The following is an 18,102-nucleotide window of genomic DNA, read 5'->3' as shown; positions in this document are numbered from 1 at the left end:
CTTCGAACCTGCGATTCAGTTCGACTCGGAAGGGGGAGACTGGTGATACCCCATGGATGGGCCCATTACCCTGATCTCATCCCTAGCCCAAATGGAAGACCAGGCTCATCAAGGGCCCATGTATTCTTTTATAAATACCAAGTTTGAGTGTTAAGTTCATTCATTCACTATTTTTTTCAGCAGCACCCTTAGCTACTCTCCCCCATATATCCTCAATCACTGACTTGAGTGTCAGAGGGGCTACGCCAGGACACCCTACTGGCCCCCTCCTAACGATCTTATTTGTGATTTCAGGCTCAGGGTAAATTCAAAACCTGGGTTTGGACTAGTGACACTTGCTGGAATCGGACCATAAATTTCCCGTGAGTATCAATATACCTGACAAAAACTAATGTGAGACGATCTAACAGGCCGTATTTTATGAGACAGTTTTCTTATTTGAGTCATCCATGAAAAAATGTTATTTTTATGCTAAAAGTATTACTTTTTATTGTGAATATCAGTTATTTGGGTCATCCATTAAAAAATATTAATTTTTATACCTAGAGTATTAATTTTTATTGTGAATATCGATAAGGTTGACCCGTCTCACAGATAAAGATTCGTGAGACTGTCTCACAAGAGACTTACTATATATATATATATATATATATATATATATATATATATAGTTTTGATAAGTTGCATAATTATATTAAAAAAATGATGTATTACTTATCTACTAAGGCTCCATTTGGTACGTGTGATATGATAAGTAATTGATTAATAATTAGAGTTGATTAAAAGATGAGATATATAGATTAATAGTATGGTGAGATAAATAACATGATATTGGTATGATTTTAAAATAATGAATTAATTTGTACATTTTATTGTAATGACCAAAATATCCAAAATACTAATTACATATATATCTTTAAAATAATTGGATAGATAATTAAATATTTATAATTATAATTTACATTTATTTAAAATTTAATTAAATATATTTATTAAAAATAAATTTGTAAATATGGATTTATTTTAATAATTAAAATAGTATAATATTTTAAATATTAATTTTATTGTAAATAAATTTTTAGCGATAATACAATATTATGTTTTTTTAAAATAATTAAAATATATGAAATTATTTTATAAAAACTATAACTAAAATTTAAATATTATATTAATTATTAAAATTTCATTAATTTAATTTTCATATTATATTGAAAAAGACAATTTAAGAGTATTATGATCAATATACAATCTTATCATGATCACTATTCAAGATTATAAATTATCACACTTTTGAGTAGGGATATTTAATCACACAAATAGCATGATTAATGAGGACTTTCAATCATAATCAAAGACTTGAAGACTAAATAAAAAAGAACCAAACACAAGATAAAGAATAATTATTTAATAATCATTTCCTTATCATGGCTATCAAACATAACCTAAATATATAATTTTCATATGTTTAACAAATACCAAACCATCGTTATTCATATAAATATACACGGTGGGTGCAATATATTGCTATTGTCACAACCCAAAGGGAGAAAAAATACACTTGAGAGACCTTGGTGTAGATTCGGAGCCGGAATATACTTTTGATATTGATTGTGACCGGATTCTCAATTATTAATCATTCATCTAAGAAAGAGATAGATTCGGAACGTCTGAGAATTTCTCCAAAACTATGTAGAATTAGGTCCTCCAACAATTTATTTATTTTTTTCAAAAAAATTAAAGTATTTGGAAGTCTTTAAATGTACATCGTTAGTTTTATATTGATGCTAAAATGAGACGATCTCACGTACAGACAAGTTAATCCTACCGATTTCAAAATAAAAAGTAATAGTCTTAGCATAAAAAGAAATATTTTTCATAAGTGACTCAAATAAGAGATCTGTCTCATAAAAAAATGACCCGTCAGACCATCTCATAAGTTTTAACCTAAAAAAATAATGGAAAATATTTTATATGATAAAATAATTAAAAAATTAATGCCATTCGCAAATAGAAGGGTCGGGTCAATCAAAAGCACACGCATACCGATTCTAATTATCCCACGTCACCATCGGCCCTCCAGCCTAGCATCAACCCGTACTAAACCAATAATATCCCAACACGTGTCACTACCTGATGTTGACACCCTCTCCCCCACAGCTGTCTCCCTTTCCACGCCCCCGTATAAATATCCTCTGCTCTAAACTCTAAACGTCATCGCCTCGATCTCCTAAACAATGGCTGTCCCGACTCTGTTATTCTTGGTTTTCAGCCTTCTAGCTTCTTCTTCGATGGCGGTTCTGGTGCAGCAGCAGCCCCTTGTGCTGAAATATCACAACGGGGTTCTGCTGAAAGGGCCGGTCACTGTTAACCTGATCTGGTACGGGAAGTTCACTCCCGTTCAGCGCTCCATTATCGTTGATTTCTTGCAGTCTTTGAACTCTCCGGGATCTTCTCAGCCCTCTGTGTCTTCTTGGTGGAAGACGACGGAGAAATACAAGGGCGGCGGCTTGTCCACGCTGGCTGTCGGGAAGCAGTTATTTGACGAGAATTATTCTCTGGGAAAGCTGCTGAAGAACTCCAATATAGTTTACTTGGCCGCACGGGGAGGACACTTGCCTGGAGCGGTCAACGTCGTGCTGACGGCAAAGGACGTCGCGGTGGACAGGTTCTGCATGAGCAGGTGCGCCACCCACGGGTCGACCCCTGGGGTGGCTCGCTTCGCCTACGCCTGGGTGGGGAACGCGGAAGCCCAGTGCCCGGGCTACTGCGCGTGGCCGTTCCATCAGCCGCTGTACGGGCCGCAGACCCCGCCGCTGGTGGCGCCGAACGGCGACGTCGGGGTCGACGGGATGGTGATAAACCTCGCGACTGTGCTGGCGGGGACGGTGACGAACCCGTTCAACAACGGGTACTTCCAGGGCCCGGCGACGGCGCCGCTGGAAGCAGTGACGGCTTGCACGGGGATTTTCGGGTCGGGCGCGTACCCGGGCTACCCAGGTAATTTGTTGACGGATAAGACTACGGGTGCGAGCTACAATGCGCACGGGGTGAACGGGAGGAAGTACCTTGTGCCGGCGATGTGGGACCCAAAGACGTCCAAATGCTCCCCGCTTGTCTGAATTTTATGTTTCTAAATATGTATATATACCAACCAAATGGCGGGCTTTATTCAGGCTTTGTACCATGTTTATATATTTCCTAAAGAAAAATCGAAATTATATGAAGGATATTTTGAGTGAAATTGGATATTAATAAATTAATTATACCGAAAATACCCGAAAAGATCAATTTAGATAAATGATTTGAAAATCGTATTGACTTTTAAAATACTCTTGCTTATTTTCAATTTCATCAAAAATATATTATTTTGAAATTCAAAATCGTTCAAATTAGCCATTTAAAAAATTTAAAAGAAGAAATTTTAATATGTTCGAATTGTATATAAATCATTCGCTGATCTCCTTCCCCTGGCCCGAACACAACAGTTTAACCTGGCTTTGAAGCTATATCTCTATAGAAGTGCATGCAAGGCCTTTACGAGGTAGTGTGGAGAGGAGACAACATCCATTTAATTTTTAATTTATTTTTTTGTCGATATATATGAAGATAAGTGATTTGATGAGATCCTCTTGAAATGGGCGAGCCGGGTAAGGAGCTCCAATCGGATCAAATCAAAAATTTTTTGTTTTAGGAATTTTGAGCGAAGAAAGGAGCTCCAATCGGATCAAATCAACAATTTTTAATGTTTTGGGAATTTTGAGCGAAGACAATGGCTTGAACGACATCTGCAAACAATGAAAAGAACTCGTGAATGGGCGTCGGAGGGGTTTCCGACGTAGCCACTCCGATGATAAAGTCAGCAGGTTGTATGATGATGAACTTCGAACAATATTTCAGGAAAAATACGTAGAATGCTTAAAGTTCAAAGGTTTTTTTTTTCAGGATCATTTAATGACATTAATACCTGCTATTTATAGGAGAGGAATGGGTAGTTACCTCGATTCCCGCGTCACCTACTAAGTCGGTCTACCATACTAGCTTCTGATGACTTCTCGGACACTCTAAACCCAAGTTGCTCTGGCGGATTAGATTGGCTGTAATGATTACACTCGAGTGTGGCTCATTTATCGAGGTAGCGCTATTCTCGAGGTTACCCAAGTGGGTATCCAACCGAGAACATTCCCTGGACAGGTGAGAAGCACCCGGCCAACTCTATGAGGACCCGGGCTACTGGTAAAGGACTGCGGATGAAGCCATCACACCCGGGAAGGGAAAACTTACCCGGGCATTCACAAAACTACCCGGTACCCTGGTTTGTACACATGGGTTTCAGATGAACAAACCCATATCCTTATAGGGGTATCACCACCCATCCCTAAAATAGTCGGGCTAGAGCTTGACTCGCTGTCCCGATTCAATCTTTCCTGCTCTCTCCCGGATTGCAAGTGTGAATAAATACCGAGTGAGGGAACTTTCTAAGCGTCTTGTATCTCATACCCCCGACTCCTCAAAATCTGATAATTACTATTCTCGAGAGAATCGATCGAACACATCATTACGTATACATTAACAAGGATTTTACTGAAAATTACTCGTTTTCCAAGGTATTGATGAGTCTGTTCCCTCGATAACCGCACACGTCTCTTCACTTGTACGCACGATTTCCTAGGCGTCATATGATCGTCCGATTAGATTTGAATCGAGGGCGGAGATTAATTCTCTTCCCTATAAATAATGACCTTGCTTATTCTTCCGTCTCATCAGTGCAATGGCAGGTTCAAGCAATTCGAAAGTTCCGGATATGGCTGAAGAGCTCATGGCATCTGCAATAGAGAGAAGAAAAACGACTATGGAGGACGAAGTCTTTCACAAAATACTTCACTTCTGGGAAAAATTATACAAGCTGGAATCCTCTCAGTATGTAGAGGGGGTTCCTTCTCCTGAGAACGTGGCTCTTATGCGGAAATATCGCCGACGCCTCGGTGTTGCGGAGTACGTGGACATCTTTACTCACCATGGTGTCTACGCACTAATGCTACAAAGGGAGCTGAAGATCCTGGAGGATATATCCGGGTCAGATAGCTTTGGCAAGACCGCTACCGGGAATCTCAGTGGCTGGTTGCACAAATGGAAGATGTTTGTTGAAAAGGAACATCTTCGTGTACTCTCTGCCCACTTCTTTTAATTAATAAAATATCTTTTTCGCTTTGTTATTGCATGTATTTGGTAGAACGTCAAAACCAAATTAACAATAAGTAAATAACGAAGATTAACATGGCTAATACTCCTCAGACTTAAAAACCAAATGCTTGAGTTTTTGAAATCCCGCCCTATCAATCAATATGCCCGAGTCCCGAATTTGTAGTCCGGGAAAAGGAATAAGCCAGGACCAAGAATCCTCCGGTCTGCTGACGTGGTGTCATAATGATATGAGATTTATTAAATTCCTGCCAAACGAAAACGTTCTGTATTCCGAGGTACATCAGATTTGATGTTTCGATAACCGTCAGACCCTCTCGTCTGCCCAGCGCAATTTACGAGGAGCGTTCTGATCGTCCACCTGTCCAGATTCGATGGTTTCGATCAACTTTTGACTTTGAATAATAAAGGAGACGCTTCGACTGGCTGAGGCTCTTGGACTTCCTTGCTTGCCTATAAATAAGAGGATACAGATGCAAAATGAACCTTAATCCAAAATGTCGAGCTCAAGTGGTTCCAGTGCCTGCAGCAGTACACATGTCCTGGTGACTCCGGAAATGCGTCCTCATGTGGAGGAGCTGAAGAGAAGAATTGAACAACGCATATGGGCGAAGGTCATGGCCGTGCGGGACAAGGTTTATGATCTGGACTATACCTACCGCAATCGTCTCGCCCCTACTCGAGTACAAAGAACAAGAGCAAGGAAGTATATCCGAGAGTTTGCAGTAAACCGGGTAACAGATCTGGTTGGTGACGAGGTTCTGCTGCACATGATGTTGTGGAAAGAATGGCGTGCTTTGGACAAGATAATGAAGGATGAATCCTTTGTCAACCTCCGTATTCACGAGTTAACTAATTGGATAACGGAGTGGCAGGATTCTGTATCTGATATAATGGATCCCATAACTCTTCGTCGTTATCGTATGTAATGGAAGTTTTATTGATTTTTCCTGCCTCGTTATTCTGATGCAAACAAATCCTGTACAAATTAATGCGAACTGAAATAACAGACGTACCATAAATTAGGATAACCCAATCTTTAAGACTGAAATTACACTTGTGACATATTTGGTGAAAATATGGTCCCCGGATCTGGTATCTCCTGCACTTAGAACATACTCCCGTGCTAGTCAAATCTTTGAATTTGTAACAACATACCGGGGTATCGAACTACCCGGTCCTAGAAATCACCATCCCGGGTCTTTAGGCTTCCCGAGCTACGAAACAAACCCACCGAGGTATTCAAAACCTCCCGGCCTATCCACACAACATCATAATGACACGTGTTACTCTATTCCAACGGTCAGTAACGTTTCGTATTCCGAGGAACAGTAGGCCTGACACTTTTAATGATTGCGCGTGTCCCTTCGCGTACTATCCGATTCCCGAGGGTTATCTCGACCACCCGTTTAGATGCAAATCAACGGTAGAGATCAAGCCCCTCCCTTTATAAATAGTGGTGTACTCCTTTGTCAAAATCACTATTGAATTCAAATTTCAGTGGAACTCTTGCGCTTGGTTTTCTCTACTTCTTCGGCGTGTACAACCATTTTCCTCCGGCGACCTCCCCACTGTCTCTCTTATTTACTCGTAAGTACTCTTCTTTCAAAATGTCTAATTCTACCTCTTCCACGTCGGGGGCCAACGCGCGAGGCTCGCCTAGCGACGAATCTGCTGCGTTACGCTCCGATGCTTCTCAATCTCCCCCGCCCCGTCGCTCTATCACCCAACCCGCGAAGAAACCAGTAGCCTCTCCAATCATACCATCTTCCTCTAAACCCCTCCCTCCTAGTCACTCCCGAGCTCTTGCCCAGAAGAAAGGTAAGGGTAAAGCTCGGGCCACGGGCCCTCCTCCCACCGAGGTCCCGGGAATTCCCTGGTTCTCCTCTTTGAGTAGCACCCTGCGCTCAGGGGCGGATGAGGAACTTAGGACCTTGGGTAACATTCCTTCCAATCTTTCTATCCTAATACCCGGGTCCTCTGACAGGGCAAAATACCCCCCTCTAGGGTATACTACTTTCTTCCGGGACCAAATTAAGATTGGTCTTAGGTTTCTGATTCACCCCTTTTACATTGCAGTTGCCAAATTTTTTGGCGTACCAGTTAACCAATTCCACCCTAATTCTTTTAGAATAATGGCTGCCACTTATGTCCTCTTCAATATGAACAATTTTCTTATTAACCCCCTCATCCTTCACTATTACTTTTCTTGCCGTTTCGGGGACAATGCCTTTTCCCTGACTGCCCGGCACAATACTCGCTTCCTTGATGATATACCCTCTTCTCAAAAGGGTGGAAAGGAAGATACTTTTTTATTCGACTCCCGGGAGATCTTCCCTGCTTGACCGGTTTTCTCTCCTCTCTGGCTACACAACCTTCCCTCCCTGGCACTTACAAATTCGAAGAACCCTTCATTGTGAGCCAAGATTTGGTGGAGGGGCGCAGATACTCATCTTCCACACTAATTTCTGATGATAATCTGACCGCGTATGGGTTGAGTCCCCGGGCTGAGGATCCCGAAGATCACATTATTGATGAGGTGGCAGGCTCGGGCTCTCAACCCGGTAATTCGCCCCTCTTTCCTGCCGCCTCCTTCCTTGTTCCCTCCTTGATTTTTTTAACATTATTCCTTTTTGTCCAGACAATTCCGAGATGCAAGCAGCTTTTGCCAAAAGACGAGCAGCTGAGAAAATCGCTCGGGAACAGGATCTTGCGGCGCGCCGTGCAGCCACCGAAGCAGAAAAGAAACGTGATGCCGAGGAGGTGTCTCGAGGAGTGGCAGTTACTGGGGAAGATCCTCCCCGGGAAGATACTTCTCGGGCAATGGATGAGACTGTAGAGGATGCTGAAGATCTCGCCCCTCTCAGTCAAAGAAAAAGAAAAGCCACGGCGGAGCCCGGGCTGGTTGTTCTGGAAGGCCCATCTGAGGGTGATCCCTGCACTTCCCCACCTGCACAACCCCGACCGCCCCCCCAAACTACTGGGGCCTCAACCTCCGAGCTCCCTTCCAGCAATATTTTTTTCGAGGGAGCTACTGTTAGTGGTGCTAAACGCTTCAAGCAAATGCTCAGCCCCACTGAAGCAATATTTTTGAAGAGCATCCCTGCCACTAACAGATTTTTGGAAGGATCAAACCGGCTTCTCTCGGTAAGTTCTTCGTCTTACAGCTTAATATTGATACCGACCTATTTTTCCTGACTTTTGTCTCTATCCAGGCGGCTCAAATGATGGTCTCGGCCTTTGAGGAAGTGGCGGCAGTGGCCACCAGGACGAATAGACAGGCTCGGGCGTCTCAAGAAGTTCATGACCAGCTCCGAGGGGAGATTGCCCGGGCCGAGAAGCTGCACGAGGAGAAAGTTGCCGGGCTCCTTGCTTCTTTGGAAAGAGCCAATCAACAATTGGCTTCAACTCAACGTGCTCGAGATGAGAGTTTTGCTCGAGAAGAAGCCTCTCAAAGGCAAATTGCTTTTCTGGAATCCCGAGCTCGATTTCTTAAAGAAGAAGCCACTCTTCAACAACACCGGGTTGTGGCTGCTGAAGATAAACTCAAGCTTTTCCAGCTCACTCATGAGGAATGGAAGACTGTCTTCCTCCGATCCTCGGATTTCCAAGCGGCTGTTGAAGATAGATCGTATAACTACTTCAAAGTTGGCTTTGCGAAATGCCGGGAGCAATTTGAGGAGGAGGGCTTGATTCCGGCAGACAAGGAGGGCTTTCCAGACATAGATCGAGCCATTGACTCCCTTCCCAAGGATGATGATGCCGACAAGGAGACTAAAAAGGCTCCTGAAAAGACTGGGGAATAGTCTGCTGTAGTATTTTTAGTTTAAGATTGTTTCTTTAGATTTCCATACTTCCTTGTGTAATTCTCGCCCCCGGGCTTTGGCTATAAAAAATCATTTTTCCTTGCGCAATATCTTGATCTCTAGCGGACCAAATATTTTATATTCGATAGGAATTTAAAGAACGCGAACCTTGCTAAATACGGAGTCTTGAGCCCGGGTGTAACTCCTTGGGCTTTTTAGAACCAAGGTACGGAGCCTTGGGCCGGGGAGCATGTCCCGGGACTTGGGAATGGTCGAGGTGTGTGGCCCCGAGCCAGGGTGTAGTGCCCTGGGCTTTTAAGAACCAAGGTGCGGAGCCTTGGGCCGGGGAGCATGTCCCGGGACTTGGGAATGGTCAAGGTGTGTGGCCCCGAGCCAGGGTGTAGTGTCCTGGGCTTTTAAGAACCAAGGTGCGGAGCCTTGGGCCGGGGAGCATGTCCCGGGACTTGGGAATGGTCGAGGTGTGTGGCCCCGAGCCAGGGTGTAGTGCCCTGGGATTTTAAGAACCAAGGTGCGGAGCCTTGGGCCGGGGAGCATGTCCCGGGACTTGAGAATGGTCGAGGTGTGTGGCCCCGAGCCAGGGTGTAGTGCCCTGGGCTTTTAAGAACCAAGGTGCGGAGCCTTGGGCCGGGGAGCATGTCCCGGGACTTGGGAATGGTCGAGGTGTGTGGCCCCGAGCCAGGGTGTAGTGCCCTGGGCTTTTTCTTCCGGAATGTGGGAGATAATAACACAACACTTCTGAGAAAAACAAATATTTCATTTACGTTTTTTGGCGAATAGATTACATCTGTCAAGTATAAAATTGCTTTAAATTAAATACATTCCAAGGTCTTTTGAGAGGGCGTCCTTGTGCATCCTCTAGATAAAAAGATCCGGAGCTGACTCTCCGAGTGATTTTGTAAGGCCCTTCCCATTTTACCTCTAATTTTCCCACCTCTCCTGCTGGATTGACCTTTTTTATGACTAAGTCTCCAATTTGAAAGTCTCGGATTCGGACCTTCTTATTGTAAGATTTCATCACTCGACCTCTGTATGCTTCCATGCGGATAAATGCCCGGTCTCTCTTTTCCTCGACTATATCCAACTCCCTGGCTCTGCTTTCATCATTATCGTGTGGGTAAGATTCTACCCGAGGAGAAGTCTCTCCAATCTCAACTGGGAGAACTGCTTCAGAGCCATATACGAGGCTGAAAGGGGTTTCTTGAGTCGGTATCCGCGGAGTGGTCCTGTAGGCCCAAAGAACACTAGGTAATTCTTCAACCCAATCCTTCCCCTTACCCTGAGTCTCGTCTTCAACGCTTGTACAATGATCCTATTGACAACTTCTGTTTGGCCATTTGCTTGAGGATAAGCCACAGAGGTGAAGGATTGAGTGATCTTCATTTCTTGGCACCATGCAACAATTCCTTTGCCTTGAAATTGTCTACCATTATCTGAGATTAATCTCCGGGGCACTCCAAATCGGCATACAATATTTTTCCACAGGAATTTCAGTACCTCCGTTCTGCTAGTCATTTGGATCACTGATTTGTGAGATATCATCGAAACACTTGACATTGCCAAAATTTCAGCTTGACTTCATTTGACTTCCAGCTTGTTGAATGTCTCAACTTGACATATTGCAACTACACACTTAAGTAAATATCTTAAAAATACAATAACAAGTTTTGTTATCATAAGAATCAAGATTATTGGTGTTTCTACAACACAAAAATAAGGATGACATAAATATCGGGTTGTGACATAATTAGCCGAAACGGGTATAACCCAGTAAACTTCAGGTACATATCAAGTCGGGCATGAGTAGAGTTTTAACAGGTCGGGACGAGCACGAGTCATATCAAGTCAGGCATGAGTAAAGTTTTAACAGGTCGGGGCAAGCGCGCGTCCTTCAAATTTTTAATATGTCAAGTCTCGGATCTGTTAGACCCAACCATCCCCACATATTATCATCCCTAGTTTCAATCATGATACCCCTATAAGGATATGGGTTTGTTCATCTGAAACCCATGTGTACAAACCAGGGTACCGGGTAGTTTTGTGAATGCCCGGGTAAGTTTTCCCTTCCCGGGTGTGATGGCTTCATCCGTAGTCCTTTACCAGTAGCCTGGGTCCTCATAGAGTTGGCCGGGTGCTTCTCACCTGTCCAGGGAATGTTCTCGGTTGGATACCCACTTGGGCAACCTCGAAAATAGCGCTACCTCGATAAATGAGCCACACTCGAGTGTAATCATTACAGCCAATCTAATCCGCCAGAGCAACTTGGGTTTAGAGTGTCCGAGAAGTCATCAGAAGCTAGTATGGTAGACCGACTTAGTAGGTGACGCGGGAATCGAGGTAACTACCCATTCCTCTCCTATAAATAGCAGGTATTAATGTCATTAAATGATCCTGAAAAAAAAAACCTTTAAACTTTAAGCATTCTACGTATTTTTCCTGAAATATTGTTCGAAGTTCATCATCATACAACCTGCTGACTTTATCATCGGAGTGGCTACGTCGGAAACCCCTCCGGCGCCCATTCACGAGTTCTTTTCATTGTTTGCAGGTGTCGTTCAAGCCATTGTCTTCGCTCAAAATTCCCAAAACATTAAAAATTGTTGATTTGATCCGATTGGAGCTCCTTTCTTCGCTCAAAATTCCCAAAACATTAAAAATTGTTGATTTGATCCGATTGGAGCTCCTTACCCGGCTCGCCCATTTCAAGAGGATCTCATCATTGGCGCCGTCTGTGGGAAATTATATTGAGCTCGAGGCGTTGATATGGCTCGTACCAGAAGAACAGACCAAGATAACTCCCGGGCCCAGGCGGACGTGGGACAATCTTCCAGACAAGTAAACGTTAATAATACCGACCAGAATCTCTTAACCATGACCCGAGAGGAATTAAAAAAAATGATGGCTGATGCAATGGTTCATGCTATGGCCCGGAAAGAAGTTTCTCGACGTAACACACCACCAGAGCAGGAGCAGGAGCAAGAGCAGGAGCAAGAACAGGAGCAGGGGCGAAAGGAGGAGGAGGAAGGGAGTGAAGAGAATGTAGATTATAGTGTCGGGTCGAAGGCTCCGACTACAGCAGAGGAGTTGAAAGATTTAAAGCAGCAAATGAAGGTCCTAGAAGGACAGCTGGAAAGTCGCAGCTCTGCCTGGGCCGCGGCAAAGGGATGTCCATTTGCCGATATCATTGTTCGGGAACCTCTTCCTGGAAACTTCAAGTCTGCCAAAATAAAAGATTATGATGGCAATGCGGACCCGGAGGAGCACTTAGCCAGATTCGAGAACATGGCCATGTTACACTGCTATACTGATAGAATCAAGTGCAAAGTGTTCTTGACCACTCTGGTGGATTCCGCTCAGAGATGGTTTGAGGGTTTGTCCCCCCAAAGCGTGCATTCGTTCCGAGATTTCCAAAAGGTATTCATACACCACTTTAGTAGTAGTAAGAAATACAAAAAGACCGCCTTCAGTCTTTTTGAGGTAAAGCAGAGCCTTGAGGAGAGTTTGCGGGCTTACATCAGAAGATTCAACAGAGTGGCTCTAGACGTCCCGTCTTGTGCCACCGAGACCAAGACTACTGCCTTCACCCAGGGTTTGAGAGAGGGTGAATTCTTCAAATCACTAACCAAAAAGATGCCCGGGGATTTTGAGGATATGTTATCCCGGGCAGAGAAGTACATAAATATGGAGGAAGCCCAGAAACAAAAGAGGGAAGCGGTGAGGAAAGAAAGAGGAGACCGGGTATCTAAGCCCGAGGAGAGGGGACAAAAGAGAGGCAATTCAGGGCATTTCTCTCATCATGTGCCTCTGAAGATTGCCCGAGAGAGGGAGGTGCAGGAATGTAGTAGGGATTTGGCCCCGGATCATCAACTGGCCCGGCCAGAGAAAAAGGGATTTTGTGCGCTTCACAAGTTAGGCTACCATAACACTGAGGATTGCAAAGTTCTGAAGGGAAATTATGTTGCGCCTTCCCTCCCAAGGCCCATTATCAATACCCAGATGTCTAGGGTGCCGCCATGGACGTCCCGGCAGCCCGGATCTAGTTCCCGGGGAGGGGGTGTGAGAAACAATCCTAGAATCGAACCCGGAAGGAGGAGGGGGCCTGAACCCGAGCAAAGAAAGAAGTCACCCTCGGTTGTAGGGACGATTAAAATGATATCCGGAGGCTCTACTGATGGAGACTCCAATCGAGCGAGGAAGTCAAGGAGTAGGAGAGAGTGTTTGGAGGTGGAAGGATCGAGGAAGAGTGAGGCAATCATCAGTTTCGGCCCGGAGGACCTAAGAGGGGTGAATCTACCCCACAACGATGCCTTGGTGATCCAAGCCCGAGTGGCGAATTATGACATTCTGCGGGTCTTCGTGGATTCAGGCAGTTCTGTGAATGTAATTTTCAAAGATGCTTTTGAGCAGATGGATTTACAGGGCTATCACCTTGAAACAGTGGAAACTGCTCTTTTTGGCTTCGCCGGGCACGTGGTTTATCCGGAAGGGGAGATTATTTTACCTCTGACCCTGGGCTCTCACGATCTCAAGAGAACAGTGATGACTTCCTTCACTATGGTGGACTCCCCCTCATCGTATAACATCATCCTTGGGAGGCCGGCCATGAATGAGTTAAGGGCTGTAGCGTCTACCTACCACCAGAAAATAAAATTTCCTGTGGGAGCAAGGGTAGGAGAAGTCCGGGGAGATCAACCCTCTTCTAGAAAGTGTTAAGTGGAAGCGGTCCGGGCGGATCAGAACAGATCTAAGAAGGAGGGGAAGAGGGCTAAGATAGGTGAGACAGGAGGAAGGATAGTGGAGGAAGGGGAGATACACTTTGTGGCCGAGGAAGAGCAGGAGGCGGTGGAGATTGGGCCAGGACAGCAGATCCGGGTGGCTCGGGATCTCAGCACGACCACCCGGGTAAGTTTAATTAAATGTTTAAAAACTAACATTCATGTGTTTGCCTGGTCCCAGCAGGAGCTTACGGGGATTTCCCCCTTTTTATCGGAGCATCATTTAAACATCCTCCCGGGGTCTCACCCCGTGAAGCAGAAAAAGAGGCACTTTGGTCCTGAAAAGGACAAAGTCATAGCAGAAAAAGTCAAGGAGCTCCTGAAGGCGGGGCATATTCGGGAAATTCAATTCCCTACTTGGCTTTCCAATTTGTTTTAGTACCTAAATCCACTGGCAAATGGCGCATGTGCGTAGACTTCCGCGATCTAAACAAAGCGTGCCCCAAAGATCATTATCCGCTGCCCCGGATTGACCAGCTGGTAGATTCCACCTCGGGCTATGAGCTGTTGAGCTTTATGGATGCATACCAGGGGTATCATCAGATTCCCTTGGCCAAAAAAGATCAAGATAAAGCTAGTTTCGTCACTTCGGGAGGTACATTTTGTTATATTGTAATGCCTTTCGGGTTGAAGAATGCAGGGGCCACTTATCAGCGTCTTATGGACAAAGTGTTCGAGAAACAGCTGGGGCGGAACGTGGAGGTCTATGTGGATGATATCTTAAGCAAGATCCGGGAGGTCACTACTTTTATTGATGATCTACAGGAAACTTTTGCCACCCTCATGCAACATGGGATCAAGCTTAACCCGGCCAAATGTATTTTTGGCGTAAAGAGTGGCAAATTTCTGGGATTCATGGTAACAGATCGGGGAATTGAGGTAAACCCGGAGAAGGTAAAGTCTGTCTTGTGTATGCCCTCTCCTCAGTCTGTAAAAGAGGTGCAAAAGCTGACGGGAAGGATTGCTTCCCTTTCTCGATTTATATCCCGATCAGCACACAGAAGTTATCCTTTCTTTCAAGTCTTGAGAAAGGCCAAGCACTTCGGATGGGACGATAAATGTGAACAAGCCTTCCAGGACTTGAAAGCCCATCTTGCAGAGCTCCCGGTGTTAGTAAAGCCCGAGCCCGGGGAGCGATTATTCCTGTATTTATCCTCTACAGAGCATGCTGTCAGTTCAGTGTTAATCAAAGAAGAAGGCTCTGATCAGAAGCCTGTCTATTATGTCAGCCACGCTCTAAGAGGGCCCGAGCTCCGATATACAGAGGTGGAGAAGATTGCATTGGCTTTGATCATGACCGCTCGGAAGCTAAGACCTTACTTCTTATCGCATCAAATAGTGGTTCTTACCAACAGCCCTCTTGGTAGAATCATGACCCATGCTGAGGTATCCGGGCGAATGATTAAGTGGACGGTGGAATTGGGAGAGTACGATATCGAATACAAACCACGAGTGGCTATCAAGGCACAAGCTTTATCAGACTTTTTATCTTTGATGATCCAGCCTAGTAGAGAAGAAGTGTGGAGAGTTTTTGTAGATGGGGCGTCTAGCCTTGCGGGGTGCGGAGTAGGAGTCGTGATGATATCTCCCCCGGGAGAAAAAATCAAATTGGCAATAAGGATTGATTCCCGAGTAACTAATAATGAGGCCGAGTATGAGGCTGTGCTAGCTGGAATACGAGCTGCTCGAGAAGTCGGGGCTTCCCGGATAATTATATATTCTGATTCACAACTCGTAACACAGCAGATAAAGGGTGTGTATGAAGCTAAAGATGATAGGATGCTGAAATATCTACAACTTATCAGAGCTCGAGCAGAAGGCTTTTCGGATTGGAGTATCGAGCAAATCCCCCGAGAAGAAAACGACGAGGCAGATATTCTGGCAAAAATGGGAGCATCCCTAAGTGAAGTAAGCACCCGGGAGGTATTGCATGTCTCCCGCTTGATCCTCTCGATGGACGAAGAAGGAACACCCGATCCAGAAAACTCCTGGATGACGCCCTTAATCAGATTTATTGAAAAGGGTGCACTACCCGAGGACAGAGGTCAAGCTCAGAAGATCAAGAGACAAGCTCTCAGGTTTGTGCTCTTAAACTCAATCTTGTATAAAAGATCATTCCAGGGACCTCTTTTAAAATGCTTGCCTAAAAAGGAGGTAGATTATGTACTCCGGGAAATTCATGAAGGATGTTGCGCGGAGCACCTCGGAGAAATGTCTCTAGCTCGAAAAACCATGCTTGCAGGATTTTGGTGGCCAACCCTTGGTCAGGATGCAGCTCGGGTGGTTCAAACCTGCGAAGGCTGTCAACATCATGCAAATTTCAAACACAGCCCGGCTGCTCTTATGAAGCCTATTTGGGCATCCTGCCCTTTTGATCAATGGGGCATGGACATTGTAGGTCCTTTCCCGCTTGCCCGAGCTCAGAAGAAATTTTTGTTAGTAGCAGTCGATTACTTTTCCAAGTGGGTGGAAGCTGAGCCTTTGGCAAGAATTACGGGCAAAATGATTGTAAATAAAACTCATTTATCTAGAAAACATAACTCAGTCTGGTTGATGAATTTTGACGTTATCGAGGTGCAATGGTGGTCGCAAGATCCGACTATCCAAACATTCTCCAGTCGTATCTCTCAGTTCAATTATCGAAATGGAACGATTCAGTATGAGTTTGAGTATAATACAGTGATCTACAAATCATCTTCAATGGTCGATGTCTGAATCGAAACCCAAGAAGCTGATAAATCGCGATGAATGTTTTGGTCTGCAATACGAATACAGGTTCCGACTGGACATGAGCAGTGGCGATATTTCAAGAATATCTCTCTGGTACCAACTAAAAATGGACTGATTCTTGATTTTATGGAAAGATAAGAGAAAAAGATACAACTTTCATGTTGATTATTTTGTCCATAAATAAATGAATCAAGACTTTTAATCACCGGATCGGACCACATCCATTCAACCTTTTGCTTATCCAACCAGTTCATTTAACAGGTTTGCTCATCCAACCATTTCATTCATTTAACCGTTAAGCTCTTTGAGCCAGAAAACAAATATGATCGTTGCAATGTCAGATAAAGCATAAAACCTTTCCAACGATCATGTCTAACGTATATATCACTGTTTGAGACTATATATATAACATATTTGAAGATCAAATACACGTTTTTGAAAGGAATTCAAAGCGTGGCTAGCTTACATGAAGAAATTAGCAAAAATGAGAGCAATCCCAAGAAGAAATGTCTAAATAGATATATTAGTTTAGTGGGAGCTTTTATCCTTGTGTGTGAGGATATACTTGGTAGTATATACACTTGATTTGCTCATAATAATTTGTAATTTTGTTATCATATTTCTCATTATTTTCACTTCCAACATTCTTAATTGATACACTTTAGTGTTATTTTATTGTAGGAAGAAATTCATGTTCTTAGAGCAAATTTGAGCTAAAAATGTGATTTTTATCACATTTGAAGTTGTCAAGATAAAACTGTGAAAGAAAGATAAAATAGAGAAGTCCTGGAATAATGAGTGTTTATGTCTTGTGACTGTTCTGCTGCTGTATGTGAAACTGAAGCTAGCAGAATTTCAAGGAGTGAAATTTTAAATTTGTGAAAAATATGTCAAATTTTAGAGTCCTAATTATGATGTTTGAATTAAAATTAATTCTTGGAGAGAAAGTTATTAAGAGGGAAAAATACTATATAGAGTTTTTTTGGTTTCTTTTGATTAATGAGTTTTTCTTTTTGGCCTAATCAACCATCTACACCTGAAAAACAAGAAAAAGAAACAAAAATTGATAGAATTTCACTATCTACACGTGAAAAACAAGAAAAAGACTCAAAAATATCCCTAGAATCATATATAAAACATAGCCAATAGTTTCTTGGAGAAAGAATGAGAAATTCCTTGTGTTTCTTGTGTAGATGGTTGATTAGGCCTATAGGAAAATCTCATTGACTAAAAGAGAACCCAATGTTGAAGAATATAGAGTTTTATTCCATAAAACTCTATCTAATATTTTTTTCTACCAATAACAACTTCTCTCACCAAAAATAATTTTTAAGTCAAACACCATAATTAAAACTCTAAAATTTGGCATAATTTTCACAAATTTTGAATTTCAATCGTTGAAATTCAGTTAGTTTCAGTTTCACATGCAGCAGAAAAAAAGTAACAAGACGTGGTCGTGCCTTATTCCATGACTTCTTCTATTTTATCTTTCTTTTACATTTTTATCTTGGCAGCTTTAAATTTGATAAAAATCATTTTTCAGCTCAAATTTGTTCCAAGACCATAAAATTTAT

General features: G+C 43.4%; 3 protein-coding genes across 3 annotated transcripts; 2 read left to right on the top strand and 1 right to left on the bottom strand.

The window, feature by feature from the left end:
* Positions 1-2,209: 2,209 nt before the first annotated feature.
* Positions 2,210-3,241, top strand: LOC140810173 (protein EXORDIUM-like 2). Its single transcript, XM_073168036.1, has one exon. It carries the CDS (start codon positions 2,235-2,237, stop codon positions 3,117-3,119), a length of 885 nt encoding a protein of 294 aa, XP_073024137.1. The 5' UTR covers positions 2,210-2,234; the 3' UTR covers positions 3,120-3,241.
* A 6,572-nt stretch (positions 3,242-9,813) lies between these two features.
* On the bottom strand, positions 9,814-10,538 carry LOC140810204 (uncharacterized). Its single transcript, XM_073168076.1, has 2 exons — positions 10,321-10,538; positions 9,814-10,249 (listed from the first exon to the last, which is right to left on the bottom strand). The coding sequence occupies exons 1-2, from the start codon at positions 10,536-10,538 to the stop codon at positions 9,814-9,816; spliced, it is 654 nt and encodes a 217-aa protein (XP_073024177.1).
* A 1,383-nt stretch (positions 10,539-11,921) lies between these two features.
* On the top strand, positions 11,922-14,177 carry LOC140810203 (uncharacterized). Its single transcript, XM_073168075.1, has 2 exons — positions 11,922-13,691; positions 13,980-14,177. The coding sequence occupies exons 1-2, from the start codon at positions 11,922-11,924 to the stop codon at positions 14,175-14,177; spliced, it is 1,968 nt and encodes a 655-aa protein (XP_073024176.1).
* Positions 14,178-18,102: the final 3,925 nt, after the last annotated feature.

This window comes from Primulina eburnea, chromosome 13 (assembly GCF_022965805.1).
Source record: "Primulina eburnea isolate SZY01 chromosome 13, ASM2296580v1, whole genome shotgun sequence".
NCBI lineage: Eukaryota > Viridiplantae > Streptophyta > Magnoliopsida > Lamiales > Gesneriaceae > Primulina > Primulina eburnea.
This window is presented reverse-complemented; position numbering and strand designations above follow the sequence as displayed.

Excerpts from the sequence above, each read along its gene's own strand:
- LOC140810173 (XM_073168036.1), top strand. The coding sequence starts at position 2,235 with ATGGCTGTCCCGACTCTGTTATTCTTGGTTTTCAGCCTTCTAGCTTCT.
- LOC140810204 (XM_073168076.1), bottom strand. The coding sequence starts at position 10,538 with ATGACTAGCAGAACGGAGGTACTGAAATTCCTGTGGAAAAATATTGTA. Across the intron at positions 10,250-10,320 it reads AATAGGATCATTGTACAAGC|GACCACTCCGCGGATACCGA; the intron begins GTTGAAGACGAG and ends TTGGGCCTACAG.
- LOC140810203 (XM_073168075.1), top strand. The coding sequence starts at position 11,922 with ATGGCTGATGCAATGGTTCATGCTATGGCCCGGAAAGAAGTTTCTCGA. Across the intron at positions 13,692-13,979 it reads AATTTCCTGTGGGAGCAAGG|CAGGAGCTTACGGGGATTTC; the intron begins GTAGGAGAAGTC and ends GCCTGGTCCCAG.